We start from the raw sequence: 14,395 nt of genomic DNA on the forward strand, positions 1-14,395 counted from the left end.
TATATAATATTGATATATAGATTATTGATAATATATGTTTAAATATATATTTAAGTATATATTTACACTATATATTCACTCTAATATGTATATATATATATTACACATAGTGAGTAAAGGAGGATGTTAAAATTATCCTTGAAAGTAATGTTATTCATATAGTTGGTTAGTCAGTGTTTTGGTTGGCTCATATGATCTCATGAAATAATGAAGAAACAGCTCCCTCTTTCTTTCTATAATGGTTCATTTCTGATATTGAAAAAAATTCTGTTTTGAGGTAGTTTTGTGAAAGTATGGAAATGAAATTAATATTTAATTTCAGACTCTCCTTTTAGGTAGAATATTTAAAATGATAAATGACATCTTAAAGGCACATTTATGTTCCAAAGAGAGAGTTCTGGGAAGTACAAGAGGTAATGAGTAAGAGACAAGTGGGATTGATTCATGAGTAAAAGAAGCTGATCACTTACAGCTTTCTAATGATGGGTATATTTAAAAGGAGAAGCAGTCGAGTGGTCATATATTTCGAGGATATTTATACAAAGAGAAAATTACTGGGACAAATACAAGACTGCTCCTCAAACAATGCCAACAAAGGGATAACTTCATCTAGGAAGCAAACTAGCAAAATTAGAAAATAAAAATTAATATTATTTGCATTGGAATCCATTGGAAAGCGGAATCATCTCCCCAGGGAACTAGTGGGTGGGATAAACTAGCTGCCTGTAATTTCTGTAATTCATGCTTAAGAACACATTACACGAGAGGTTTCTGGGAATGCTTTAAAATGTGTAAGGGCAGACTGGATGACCTAGGTGGTATGTTCTGACTTTCAGACACCAAGATAGCTTGTGGCATTCTGCTCTTCAGCACTAATGTACTGAAGTGGTGCATTATTTACTGGCAAATTCAATGAACCTTTTAAATACTAGGATTAGATTTCTTTGAAAACTAAATATTGTCTTGATATTTTGGTCTAATATTTTCCCACTTTTCCTTACCCCAGTTACCTTTTTTTTTTTCCATAAAGAAGAATTTTTATTTGGCTAACTATTCTGTTGCTTGTTAGCCTTTACTTTTAACTTAGCATTTGAGGCCATTACAAAATATAGCTTTTAGCACATAATTACTATTGTGAAGAATTTTGACCTATAAAATACTGTCAGTGATAGCTGCTCAGTCCGTGTGGCACAGATTCTCTATAGTATTGAAACATTTTCTAATGGAATTGATAGCTTGAGATCAGTTGAGGTCAGTGGTTGTAGAAGCGGAAATTGTGAGGCTCTCAATTGGGTTATGGGAAGAAATACTAGAATGTGGTTGATATATTGTGCACCCCAATAAACTTATCTGTTGTCAGAGAACAGAACAGCCACTAGGTAGACATAGAAGCCAGGCATGGTGGCACACACCTTTAATCCCAGCACTTGGGATCTCATGTCTTGCTTTGGAAAGACACATGCCTTTAATCCCAGGAAGTAATGGCAGGAAGCAGAAAGGTATATAAGGCGTGAGGACCAGGAACTAAGCTTGTTAATTTTTTAGGCTTTTAGCTGCAGTTCAGCTGAGCTCCATTCAGGTGAGGACTCAGAGGCTTCCAGTTCTAGGAAACAAGATCAGCTGAGAAGTTGGCAAGGTGAGGTTGGATGTGGCTTGTTCTGTTTCTTGATCTTTCAGCATTCACCCCCAATACCTGCCTCCGGGTTTGTTTTTATTAATAAGACCTTTTAAGATTTGTGCTACACTAGAACTTCTATTTATTGTTTTTTTAATGTCTTAATGAATGGAAGTTTATGAACATTTACATGGATGGGCAGTGGTACCACCACTAATTTCAAAAATCCTATGGTACATATTGCCACAAAGAGTTACGTGTCCAGAGCCTCTCTCACAAGTGTACATCTAGGTAAAATGTGAGGGATTTGTAGATGATGCTGTATAGTTCTTCCATTCAAAAACAAAACGAAATTTCAGTGCTGGGCATTAAACTCAAGGTCTCATGCAAGTTAGACAAGTGCACATGCCAGGATTTTTTATTTTTGAGATAATATTCCACTATGTAGCCCTGACTGGCATAGAACTCATGATTCTCTTGCTTTGTATTGTATAGTTTCTAATATAGCTGTTACAAATTGGCAGGGAAAATATTGATGGATGTCATTTCTTTTCTTTTTCTTTTTTTTTTTTTTTGGTTTTTCGAGACAGGGTTTCTCAATTTAACATTCCTGGCTGTCCTGGAACTCACTCTTTAGACCAGGCTGGTCTTGAACTCACTGAGATCCCCCTGCCTCTGCCTCCCAAGTGGTGGGATTAAAGGCCACCACCGCCTGGCTTTATTTCTTTTTTAAAGATTGTTATTTTTCCTTTTATGGAAAGTATTTTTCTCACATAATATATCCTTATTGCAGTTTCCTCTCCCTCTACTACTCCTAGTTCCTACCACCTCTACTTTATCCAGATCTACATCCGCTGTCTCTAATTAGAAAACAAAAAGGCTTCTATGGTATAATAATAAAGTAAAGAAGATAAAAACTAACCCATCTGAATAGGATAAAACAAAGAAACAGAAGGAAAGGAGCCCAAGAGAAAACACAAGAAGTAGACTCACTCATTCGCACATTCAGGAGTCCCATAAAAAACACTAAATTGGAAGCCCATATATATGCTTCATATATATTGCATATATGTATATATATTATATATGCAAAGGACCTGTAGGGTAAAAAGAGAGAAGAAAAAAAATATAAGGAAAATAAAAACAAAAAGATAAAATTAAAAGAAAAAAAAGGGAATAACCCTAATAGGACATTATGACACAAGGAACCTCTAAAGATGCCATTGAGTTCATTTTCTGTTGCCCATTTACTGTTGGGAATGCAGCCTACCTTTAAGAGTAGTTTGTTTTCCCAGTGAGACTCCTCAGAGGAAACTTAGTTTTCATTTGCAAGTGGTTTTCAGTTGGAGATGGTGTCTGGCTTAGGGTTGACTTCTCCTTTCAGCTCTAGGACCCCAAATGGAGCAAACCCATGAAGATCCTCTGCATACTGCTTCAGTTTGTGTGAGTTCATATGTGGCTCGTTATTGTTGAATTAGAGGGTGTTGTTTTCTTGGTATCCTCCATCCCCTGTAGTCCCTACATTCTTTCTGCCTCCTCTACTGAGGGGTTCCCTGAGTTCTGAGGAGAAGAATTTGATGAAGACATCCCATTTAGGGATGAGTTTTTCAAGGTCTCTCACTTTTGCATCATATCTTGCTGTGGGTCTCTGTATTTATTCCCATTTGCTTCAGGAAGAAGCTTTTCTGAGCAAGCTATTGATCTGTGAGTATAGCAGAATGTCATTAAAGGTCATTTTATTGCTACTTTTCTCTTTCTTTTTAGTATTTTGTTTTAACCTTGGTTCTTGGGCTCTCTAGTCTCAGGTTCGTGGTCACCCAAACTGTTGGTTATGGTTCCGTCTTGTGGAGAGGGTCTTAAGTTAAATCAGATATTGGTTGGTTACTCCTACAAGCTTTGTGCCACTATTTTACTGATGTATCTTGCAGGCTGAACAACATTGTAGATCAAAGGGTTTGTGGCTGAGCTGGTGTTTATGTTTCTCTTTTGGTAGTGTGCAGAGTACCTTCCTGTATCAAAGATGCTAGAATAGCGGGGTAAAGTCTCTATGTAGGCATCAGTTCGACTTCTCCATGTTTAGTGAATTGTGTAGATGTTGTCTTCAACAACGGGGCATTGCTGTCAGTTTGTGGAGAGCAACCTTGGCAACAGCCTGGGTTGTTTGGAGGTTCCCAGGGGAACCCTTTGGCCAACAACTCAGTTAGATGTAACCCAATCCTAGGACTGGAAGCTTCATTTGGTGACAAGAATGTCCAGTTTGGGCTCTGTCTCCTTTGTTATTTGGCAATTTTATTTAGATTGCCTTCATATATGCATACATTTTAGGAAACTTCTACTGTATTCTCCTGTATCCCTCAAATGACTTAGTTTTAGCTCTCTCTTTCCATATTCTCTCCCTTGTCTCTCTCTTCCCTTCCCCTCTCCCCTCCCTTCCCCTCTCCCCTTGATCTTCCTGTTCTATTCCCTTCCCACCCCTACATCCATCTATAACTGTATTCTATTTCCCTTTCCTAGGGAGATATATCCCAGCCCCCCATCAGTCCCTTACTCTATACCTAACTTCTTGATTTTATGGATTGTAGCTTGGTTACCATTGATTTAACAGCTAATATCCGTATATGAGCAAATATGTACCATATTTGTCTTTGATTCTGAGTTACCTCACTCAGGATGATTTTTTTCTTAGTTCCATTTATTTACTTTCAAATTTTATGATTTCATTTTTTAAATGGCTGAGTAGTGTTTCATTGTGTAAATGAACTACATTTTCTTTATCCATTCTTTTGTTGAGGGACATCTTGGTTGTTTCAAATTTCTGGCTGCTATGAGTAGAGCAGCAATGAACATGGTTGAGCAAGTGTCTCTGTGGCAGGATGAAGTAACTTTGGGTATATGCCCATGAAGGTATAGCTGGATCTTGAGGTAGATTGATTCCCATCTTCTTGAGGATCCTCTGCACTGATTTCTATAGTGACCATATGAGTTTGCACTCCCAGCAGCAACGAAGGAGTGTTCCCTTACTCCATATCCTTGCCAGCATGAGCTGTCATTTTTTTTAATTGATCTTGGCCATTCTGATAGGTGTAAGATGAAATTTCAAAGTAGTTTTGATTTGCATTTCCCTGGTTAAGGATGTTGGACATTTCTTTAAGTGTTTCTTAGCCATTTGAGTTTCTTCTTTTGAGAAGTCTCTGTTTAAACCTGTACCCCATTTTTAAATTGGGTTATTTATTTTCTTGATATCCATTTTTGAATTCTTTATACATTTTGGATATTAGCTCTTTATTGAATAGGCATTTGGTAAAAAAAAAAAAATCTTTTTCTATTCTGTAGACTACCGTTTTGTTTTATTGACCATGTTCTTTGCTGTGCAGAAGCTTCTCAGTTTCATGAGGTCCCATTTATTAATTATTGTTCTTAGTGCTTGTGCTCTGTTCTGTTCAGAAAGTCTATTCCTGTGCCAATGACTTCAAGCCTATTCCCCAATTTCTCTTCTATCAGATTCAGTGTTTATGTTGAGGTCTGATCTATTTTGAGTTGAGTTTTGTACAGGGTGATAAGCATGGGTCTATTTGGATTCTTCTGTTTGTAGCTGTCCAGTTTATCAGCACATTTGTTGAAGATATGTCTTTTTTTCCCCCGTATGCATTTTTAGCTTCATTATCAAAAATCATGTGTCCATAGGTACGTGGATTTTTGTTTGGGTCTTCAGTTTGATTTTATTGATCAATGAGTCTGTTTTTGAGCTGTAGTCCTGTAGTGCATCTTGAAGTCAGGGATGATGATACCTCCAACAGTTCTTTTATTATTCAGGATTATTTCACTTATCCTGTTTTTTTTTTTTTTGTTTTTTTTGTTTTTATATGGAGCTAAAAATTGTCCTTCCAAGATCTGTGAAGAATTGTGTTGGGATTTTGATGACGACTGCATTGAATCTGTAGATTGCTTTTGGTAGAATAGCCATTTTTATTATATTAATTCTACCAATCCATGAGCATGGAAGATTGTTTCAAAAAGATTTAATTATTTTTGTTTCATGTTTATCAGTGTTTTGTTTGCATGTATGTAAGTGCATGACAAGTGTGAAATGTACTCAGATGCTAGAAGAGGGTGTTGGATACCTTGGAATTGGAATTGCAGATGGTTGTAAGATGCCATGTGGGTGCTGGGAACCAAACCTGGATTGTCTTCAAAAGCTCATATCCTCTGAGCCATGGAAGTCATTTCCAATAAAAAATGAATATCTTCTTATTAACTACACTGAATTTGAGCAATGATCTCTCAAACACACTGGAAGAATAGCCAAAGGTCATAGTTGTGTAAAGTATTAGTATCCACTGTTATTGACAGTGAAACCTATAATGATAATTATTGTGCCTTGTGGTATTGTCTAATCTGATGTTGTTATGAACATTAATAAGTAATTAAAAACCCATTTTAAGTTTGTTTGTTAATTTAAACCATGAGTTATCCTTTAAAAAGTTATGTTTCTGTATGTTTTATAATGTACATATTTTCACAGAGGTACACGTAGTTTATACAACCCCCACCAAAAAATTTAAATCTACAAATGATTGAAAGAATTCGGAGCATGAATTCTTTCCAAATAAGTTTTGATGAAAATGTGTTACATTTTTAGTTGAGTAACCTTGGCTGTGTGTATCTCTATGTGTCTGTAACCTATGTCAGACTAGAACTTTCTATGTAGCCTAGATTTGTCTTGAAATTTTCATATTCCTGTTGGCTCAGCTTCTCAAGCCTTGGGATTACAGGTATGAGTCACCATGCTTGACTTATATAATCATTTTAATTATACCATCAAAATGTTTTATACATTATCTTGTTATAATACTGTTGTTGTTAAATCATCTTCAGTTGATGTTCCCATGTTGAAGTAGTAAAATAATGAGTGCTATTAGTAGGTTATAGAATTAGTCATTATACACGAAGTAGATATTTAGTGCTATGATCTCTAGAACTTGCTCATAATGGAAGTTGGATCTAAGTCAAGAAATGTGAGTTGTTAAATATTTTTAGGAAGTGCTTCTTTAATAATTCTGAGGACAGATAAGCACATGCTAATTGTGTTCTAGCAAATCTTTTAAGTGCTTTCATTTAATAGATAGCTAAGAATTATTTATCATAATTCTACTCATTGAATCAAAATTAATACTAAAGTAGTGCTTGAATGATCTTTTTCCTTCTACATTAAATAGGCTAGCCTTTTGCTCTGTTCATTAAAGTGTTCATACAGGCTTCAAAGGTAGCAATCAACTCAGAATTAATTAGTGGAATCAAAATTAATGAGGTTTTGCTATATTGAGTAATTTCTAGTCTGTGCTAGATTTCTTTATATGAATTGGACTAGCATTTTCTTGAACGAAGGAAAATTAGGTTTGTTTTAATATATTTGAAAAACAGAGGACCATGTTTTCTTATGAGTTAAGTACCTCTAATAACTGTGCTTTCTTGGACTTAGTGATACTGATTTTTTTTTTGCACGTGTGTTTTCATTCTTGATTATTTTGCTTATTTCAAGGCTGTTTATTGTAATAAAGTTAAAGTTAATTCTTCAAATACTTTTTATTATTTACAGAGGTTGTATGTAATTTTTATAAATGACCAAACAGCATTTTGTGGGATACTTGCCAACTTCATCATTATTGCATTGTAAGAGAAGAGAAATCATGGGGACTGGGTATGTAACTCTATTGTTAGAGTGCCTGCTTTGTTAACATGAGTGATGTCCTGAGTTTATTCTCTGACACCACAGAAAGCCAGACATGGTGGTGACATATCACTATAGTTCTAACACTTGGTTGTTGGAGACAGGATGATAAGTTCAACATCATCTTTACCTATATAAAGAGTTTAAGGCCAGTGCGAGAAACATGCTGAAGTTCAAGGTCATCTTTGGCCACATAGTGAGCTTGTGTTTAGGGAAATTTAAGTGTTAAGAAGATGTATTGTGTGAACATGAAGAGATAGAATTGTGGCATTATAGTTTTCTTCAAAACAAATGTGTGTGTGTGTGCACACGTGCGTGCATGCAGGTATCTACACTTGGACGTGGGCTTGGATTGTAGGTCAGAAGAGGCTGTCTAGTGTCCTCCTATCACTCTCAGCATGTTTCTTTGAGGCAGGGTCTCTCCCTGAACTTGGGGCTAGCATCTTGCCTGGGTTGGAACCCTGAAAGCTGCAGAGATCCTCCTGTGTCTGCCCCTTCTGGGCTGTGGGAAGCATGTTGGTGCTGCTTGGCTTGTTGCTTAGGTGCTGGGATTTGAATTCCTGTCCTTATGATCCCAGAACAAACACTCTTAACTGATGATTCATTCCTCCAGCTTCACATTATAGCATCTTTTAAAACAGTCATGTCCCATTGTCGACTTGTAAAGCTTGTGCTGTGCTCTTAGCTAATATTTTTTTTGCATTCCCCTTTTCCTCTGTATAAGAGCAATATGATCAAACATTTTTCAGTATTCTTATGAAGATGGATTACATTCTTTTCATTTTTGGAATGAGCCACCTGCATATCTTGGGGAAGGGGAAGGTCTGACAGTTAAACTGCTCAGGAGGGTTTCCTGTTCCTAGGAATTTTTCTCATTGAGTGACTCTACTCCTTTTGGCCCCCTTATCAATGTATTAATTACTTCCATATTATTGTGTTAAAATATCATGTCTACAGTGCTGTGTGGAAAGAAGGATTTATTTGGGTTTGTGCTTCTAGAGAGAGAAGTGTCCATCATTCCAGGGAAGTGTCAGGCACAACATCAGGCATGGTGGCTGCAGTAGTAGCTGAGCGTTCACATCTTGAACCACAGCACAAAGCAGGGAGAGCATACTGGGAATGGTGTGAGGCTTTGAAACTTCAAAGCCTACCCCCAGTGACACACCACCCCCAACAAGGCCACCACTAACTCTTCCCAAGAAGTTCCACCAACTGGGGATCAAGACTTTAAACACATGAGCCTATGGGGGACATTCTCATTCAAGCTATCACCAAGCCTATTGCCAGTGACATGCTTCCTCCAGCAAGGCCACACTTCCCAAACTTACCCAAACAGCATCAGCGTTCAGTGGTTGTCTGTAGCTGTGTAGCTTTGGTGTTGACATCTGCAGTAGATCCTAATCTTGGGCATAACCAGCATAGGAAATAGTACTAACTAATATTTCTCAATATTTTAAATGAAATTAATTTACACTTGACAAGTTGCAAATTCACCAGTTATAGATGAGGCACCAATTAAAGACTAGCTTTTTTTTTTTTAAACAGAGTTTCACTGTGTAGCCCAAACTGGCTTCTGACTCCTTCAACCCCCATCCCGCCACACACCCAGTGAAACATTGTCTAACGAAAGAGCTAATCCCTAGTGCCGGGATGACAGTACGCCACTGTGATTTGCTCTGTGCGGGTGTGTGGTTCGTGTGTGTGTGTGTGTGTGTGTGTGTGTGTGTGTGTGTGTGCGCGCACGCACGTGGGTGGGTGGGTGGGTGGGTGGTGGTGGTGGTGTGTGGGTGGGTGGGAGGGTGCCAGAGGTTAATGTTGGTTGTCTTCCTCAGTTGGTCTTCATCTTAGTTTTTAAGAGATGTTTTCTCCCTGGGATCTGGAGCTCACTGACTGGTTGGACTGGATACTGTCAGGTCCCAGGATTGGCCTGTCTTGTCTTTCCCAGAACTTGTCTTGTAACTGTGCACCACCATGTTTGGTTTTTAATGTGGGTGTTGGGGATCCCCATTTAGGTCCTTATGTGCAGCAGTCCATTCCTGGACTAGATGTTTTTATTGGAGATTTTAGAGAGCTCATGAGTTGAAACAGTAAAACCAAAAGTAGTGGAGAAGGGTTGAGTGCTGTGGCTGAGCAGCCTTGGTGGAAGCATGCGAATGGAGTGAAAGTCATGCTGTCTAGGAATGCTGCTTTTCAGGTAGTCGTGATCAGAGATAAAGAGCACCGTTTCTTATTAGAGAAATAAATAAAACTATCTTTAAAATGGTTAAATACCAGATGCAAAATAGAAAATACTTATCATGTACTGATAGTGCACTCACCTCTTTTTATAAAATGAGTGAATTATTTGGCAAATCCAAAGTTAGTACTAATGATAACTCAGACATGCAAGGCATCCATTTTATTAAACTGTGTTTTATCGGGAGTTAGCAGTATATGTTTTGTGCAACTGATCCATAGCATATGTTTTATATAATAATTGAAAGTAAAGGCCTCATGATGTGTGTATTTGCCCAGTTTTATTCTATTGTGGCTAAATTTGAATTATTTTTTAGTTTGCCAGTTTATTTTTATTTATTTGGTAATTGGAAAACTAATTTGTGTGTGTCAATTGATAGTATATTTTTTTAAAGAAAAGAGTCATTGAATATTTATAAACAAGCTTAATAAGTGCCTAAGACAATTCTGTGTAATACTTTAAGTAAAGTTTGTAGTGTCTCTCTAAATTTAGTTTTCTTTTTTTCTTTCTTTTCTTCTTCTTTTTTTTTTTTTGACACAGGGTTTCTCTGTGTAGTCCTGGCTGTCCTGGAACTCACTCTGTAGACCAGGCTGGCCTCAAACTCACTGAGATCCTCCTGGCTCTGCTTCTCAAGTGCTGGGACTAAAGGTGTGTGCCTCCACCGCCTGGAGGTTTCTCTTTTTTCAGTTACTTACAATGAGTTGTGGCCGAAATTTATTAAATGGAAAATTCCAGAAGCAGGTAGTTCACAGAGATCTGCCTGCCTCTGCCTCCTGAGTGCTGGGATTAAAGACGTGTGCCATCACCGCCCAGCCTAAACTTAGTTGTCTTAACTTTAAGGTTACTTACAATTATAAACATTCGCCAGAGTCCAAATGTAGCTAATTCATAGTGAGACAGAATAGACAAAGCAGGCGGGACCACCGAGACCCACATTCACATCCAGTGCTCAGGGTGCTGCACTGTCATAAAGGAAAACTTAGTGTGGAGCTTTGAGCATTCACAACAGGAAAGGACCCAAGCACAGCAGCCCCCAAAGTGTGCTTGATAAGAAGATCATGGCCAAACAAGTTTAGAGGTGAATGATGTTGTACATCCTTGTAGAACAGTTATGCGAATTGTAAAGGTTCTGGGAGATCTGCAGTTAAAATTAGATTAATTAATTAAACTAATTAATTAAGATTAGTACTATAATCCTAGTACTTAGTTGAGGCAGGCATATCATGAGTCCGAGGCCAGCCTGGGCTACAGCAAGACACTTGGTTCAAACACAAAACAAAATAAAACAAACACCAAAACAGTGTCAATAAAACAAAAGCTATACAGCTTCCCGAATATTTGCTGCCTCTCAGTCCCCACCCCTTTCATCTAACAACAGTTGGCATTTCTTACTTTGAGAATTAGTGAAATGTTGCTTTTAGCTCACAGCAGTGTTTTTGTGTAGGAGAAGCAGAGCATTGTACATTTGCAGATTTCTCTTTCGGTCCTATAAAAGCAGATTATGTGCAGCATTATGGGCCTTATTTCTTAAGAGGTAGTCATAATAAATTCAGATGATTGCTTTCATATGGTTAAATTTTAAGTTGCTTACAAATTGTCCTATAGAAATTAAAAATCTTTAGTTTTTAATTTGCTATGCTGTATATTCAGCTCTCTCTTGCTAGTGAAAATCTTTACTTTCTTTGCTTGTTTATAAATGACATTGTTGTAAAAGGAAATTGAAGGGAAGAAACTAGCAATTTGGAGGGCAGAAACTAGCGGTGAGCAGGGACTACCCTGAAGACTGTTTAATTGGGTGTCCTGTGGTTGGTTGAAGTGCTGCACCTTCTGGCATTATAAATAGATAGCACGAAGGGAACAGGAATGCCACCTGCAGATAGTGTGTGATAGTTGTGGTGCTCAAGGAATGATTGTGTTTGCAGGACTGTGAGGAGATTACGTCTGAACAAAAGGGCAGGGAGGAGCATGAGTCTAAGTGAGTCCTGAACAGAAAGAAAGACCATAGAAAGTGTCTCTCTCAGGAAACAAAGAAAAGTTAGTTCATGTTGTGGAAAGAGAATACCTAACAGACCACCCAGCCCCTACCTCCCTGCTGCCCAGTTTTGCCTTCTCAGATATGGCAATCATTTTTGTGAGGTCTTTTTCATATTTCAGTGACATCTTCCCAGTCTTTAACGTTTGCATTATTCAACATTTCAAAAGCATATCTTTTTTGAACCAGAAACTTTTATTTATAATCTCAAGGAAGAAATTGTTCAAAATGACTGAATATTATGGTTGTTTTTAAGTGGAGTATACATATAAGTAATTTGTATTTAAGTTATTGGGAGACAAGATCTATCTTATTCTAATTTTAATGTAAATATAATGCAAGTTTATTCTTCTTTTTTAGGCAAGAGTTCAACATTGCATCTGTTCTGTAGCCAGTGACCACTCAGTAGGACTTCTAAGTTTGCGGGAGAAAAAATGCATCATGTTGGCGTCTCGCCACCTGTTTCCTATTCAGGTGATCAAGTGGAGGCCTTCTGACGACTACCTGGTGGTGGGATGCACAGATGGCTCTGTGTATGTCTGGCAGATGGACACTGGTAAGAATAAAGGTGGAGAAGAAATAGAAAGTTCAAAGGATGCATTTGATTTCCTGAAAATAGCTCTTCATATGCAAATAAAGCTCAGAAATGTATTTATATTTCTCATAACTATCCTCTCTCATCTTGTTTTTATCCATAAAGACATATGTAGCATTCATCTATTTGTTGTACTATGTTAGGTCATGTAGAGTGGTTCCACAGTTCTTAAAGGCATGCAATTGAGGGTCATGTGCAGATGACGACAGCTATGCAGTGATGTCTATATTATTTGTGGGATTAATCGCCAAGTAAGCTGAAAGAGCCAGTTTTGTCTCATGTTCAGACACAGTAGAAAAAGATAAAACCAACTTTTATTTGAATAGCAGAAAAGTGATGCTGGCCAGGTACTTCTAGGAGCCAAATTGGAGGTTGTAGGCTTTGGGGACAACACGTAGAATTCTACTTTCACTTTTATGTATGGGCTATATTCTAGACTAACTATTGCTTAGCTGAGAAGCACAGACGCTGATAGATGTGCACACACAGATCAATACGGTCTTACTAGGAATATTTAGGCAGGTAACTTAATGTTTTAGCTTCAGGGTTTTTTTTAAAGCATATTTGATTCTACTTTTGCAATCTTAAGTAATACGTATCAGTGATTAAAACTTTTTGAGTGATAGTTTACTAATTATTTAAAATGATTCTACTAAATGTCTTTATTCTACTAAATATTTTCCCCTCAGTTTGTTGTACATAGTCCTTTGGAAGCAGATTGGAGACATATTTTTGCATATACTACCACAGAGTAGGGAATACTTTTCAGGCCCTTGGGAAATAAGTACACACATCTGCTGCAATCTTGACAAGAGGAAGCATTCTTGAAATCTGACAGACTTCTTTTGCATTTAGCTCTTTATTCTGCTTCATATTGTAAAAGAGAGAGTAATATTTTCTGTTATATTTTAAAAGCATTAAAATTAAAAGAGAAGAAAGGCACACTGAAGTCACACAGCTCCGTGGTAAACATTAGCACTGTGACATATTTTTTTCTGATCTATTTTTGGGTATTTTTTTTTAAGAAAGCAATTTAGTTTTATTTTTTCTGCACTTTTCTTTTTTAAAATATTTTTTATTTTTTTATTTTTCTACTCACTCCACATACTATCCACAGATCCCCCCTCCTCCCTCCTCCCACCCCCCAGCCCTCTTTCCCAAGCCACCCTGCATCCCCACATCCCCCAAATCGAGGTCTCCCATGGGGAGTCAGCAGAGCCCAGCACATTGATCCTAGGCAGGTCCAAGCCCCTTCCCACTGCACCAAGGCTGTGCAAGGTGTCACACCACAGGCACTGGGTTCCAGAAGCCTGCCCATAGACCAGGGACAGATTCCCAATCCCCCTGCCTGGGTGCCCTAATTTGGGGTATTTTTAAGAGAAGAATTGCTTTGGATGAAGCACTGGCTCAGCTGTAAAGAGCATGTACTGCTCTTGCAGAGGATCCTTGTGAGATTACTAGCACTCTCATGGGCAGCTCACAAACCCTCCACCCCTGGATCTGACTGTCCCCTGCTTCTGCAGGCACTCCCACTCACATGCAAATATCCACTCACATAATTTTAAAAATTGTGTAAAAAAAGAAGGAAAGGTTGAGTTTTTCTGGAAGTCCATTTTCACCACCTCCACACACCTAATCCTGCCTCTCATTATGCAGCTCCTGCACCAGCCCAGCATGAGACAGGCTAGAATCCGTCATTAGACACACACTTACGGGAAGAAGTCCACATGCTGAGGTCATGTTCCAAAAGCATAAGCAATACAAAAGCCTGAGACAGTGTTTCCACATCCTCCCACAAGACCCTCATGAGTCCCTGTGTAAATGTTCTTCATGAGAATAACGTAGATGAACCCCAGGATACAGAACTTAAAATACCATAAGCTTCATCAAAGAATTCAAGGAGTCTAAAGAAGATGCCACTAAACAGCTCAATGAACATAAAGGGGATAGTAAGAAATGGCTGAGTCATCACTGATCTAAGAAAGGATTAATTCATGGCTGAATAAAATGACCAAGACAATATAGGATTTGTAAATTGAATTCATTAAAAAGATAGAAATAGTGAAGAGAAATGAAGCTGAATGAAGGTGGAATTGAAAACTTTAATATACCAAAGAAAATTCAGAGGAAAATCTTTAAGATAGAACGGATCAAGTAGAAGACAGAATGTCATGACTCAAAGATAAAGT

The 14,395-nt window shown here is 37.8% G+C and overlaps 1 protein-coding gene across 2 annotated transcripts in view; it reads left to right on the plus strand.

Annotated features, from left to right (window-relative positions):
- Wdr7 (WD repeat domain 7) overlaps positions 1–14,395 on the plus strand; it is a 296,825-nt gene that overhangs the window by 41,960 nt on the left and 240,470 nt on the right. For both annotated transcript variants that reach the window (XM_052742313.1, XM_052742314.1), the window contains exon 13: positions 11,972–12,167. In XM_052742313.1, coding sequence (XP_052598273.1) covers positions 11,972–12,167 — 196 coding nt within the window. The remainder of the gene's footprint in view (positions 1–11,971; positions 12,168–14,395) is intronic.

This window comes from Peromyscus californicus, unplaced genomic scaffold (genome assembly GCF_007827085.1).
Source record: "Peromyscus californicus insignis strain IS unplaced genomic scaffold, ASM782708v3 Scaffold_17__1_contigs__length_78620276, whole genome shotgun sequence".
NCBI lineage: Eukaryota > Metazoa > Chordata > Mammalia > Rodentia > Cricetidae > Peromyscus > Peromyscus californicus.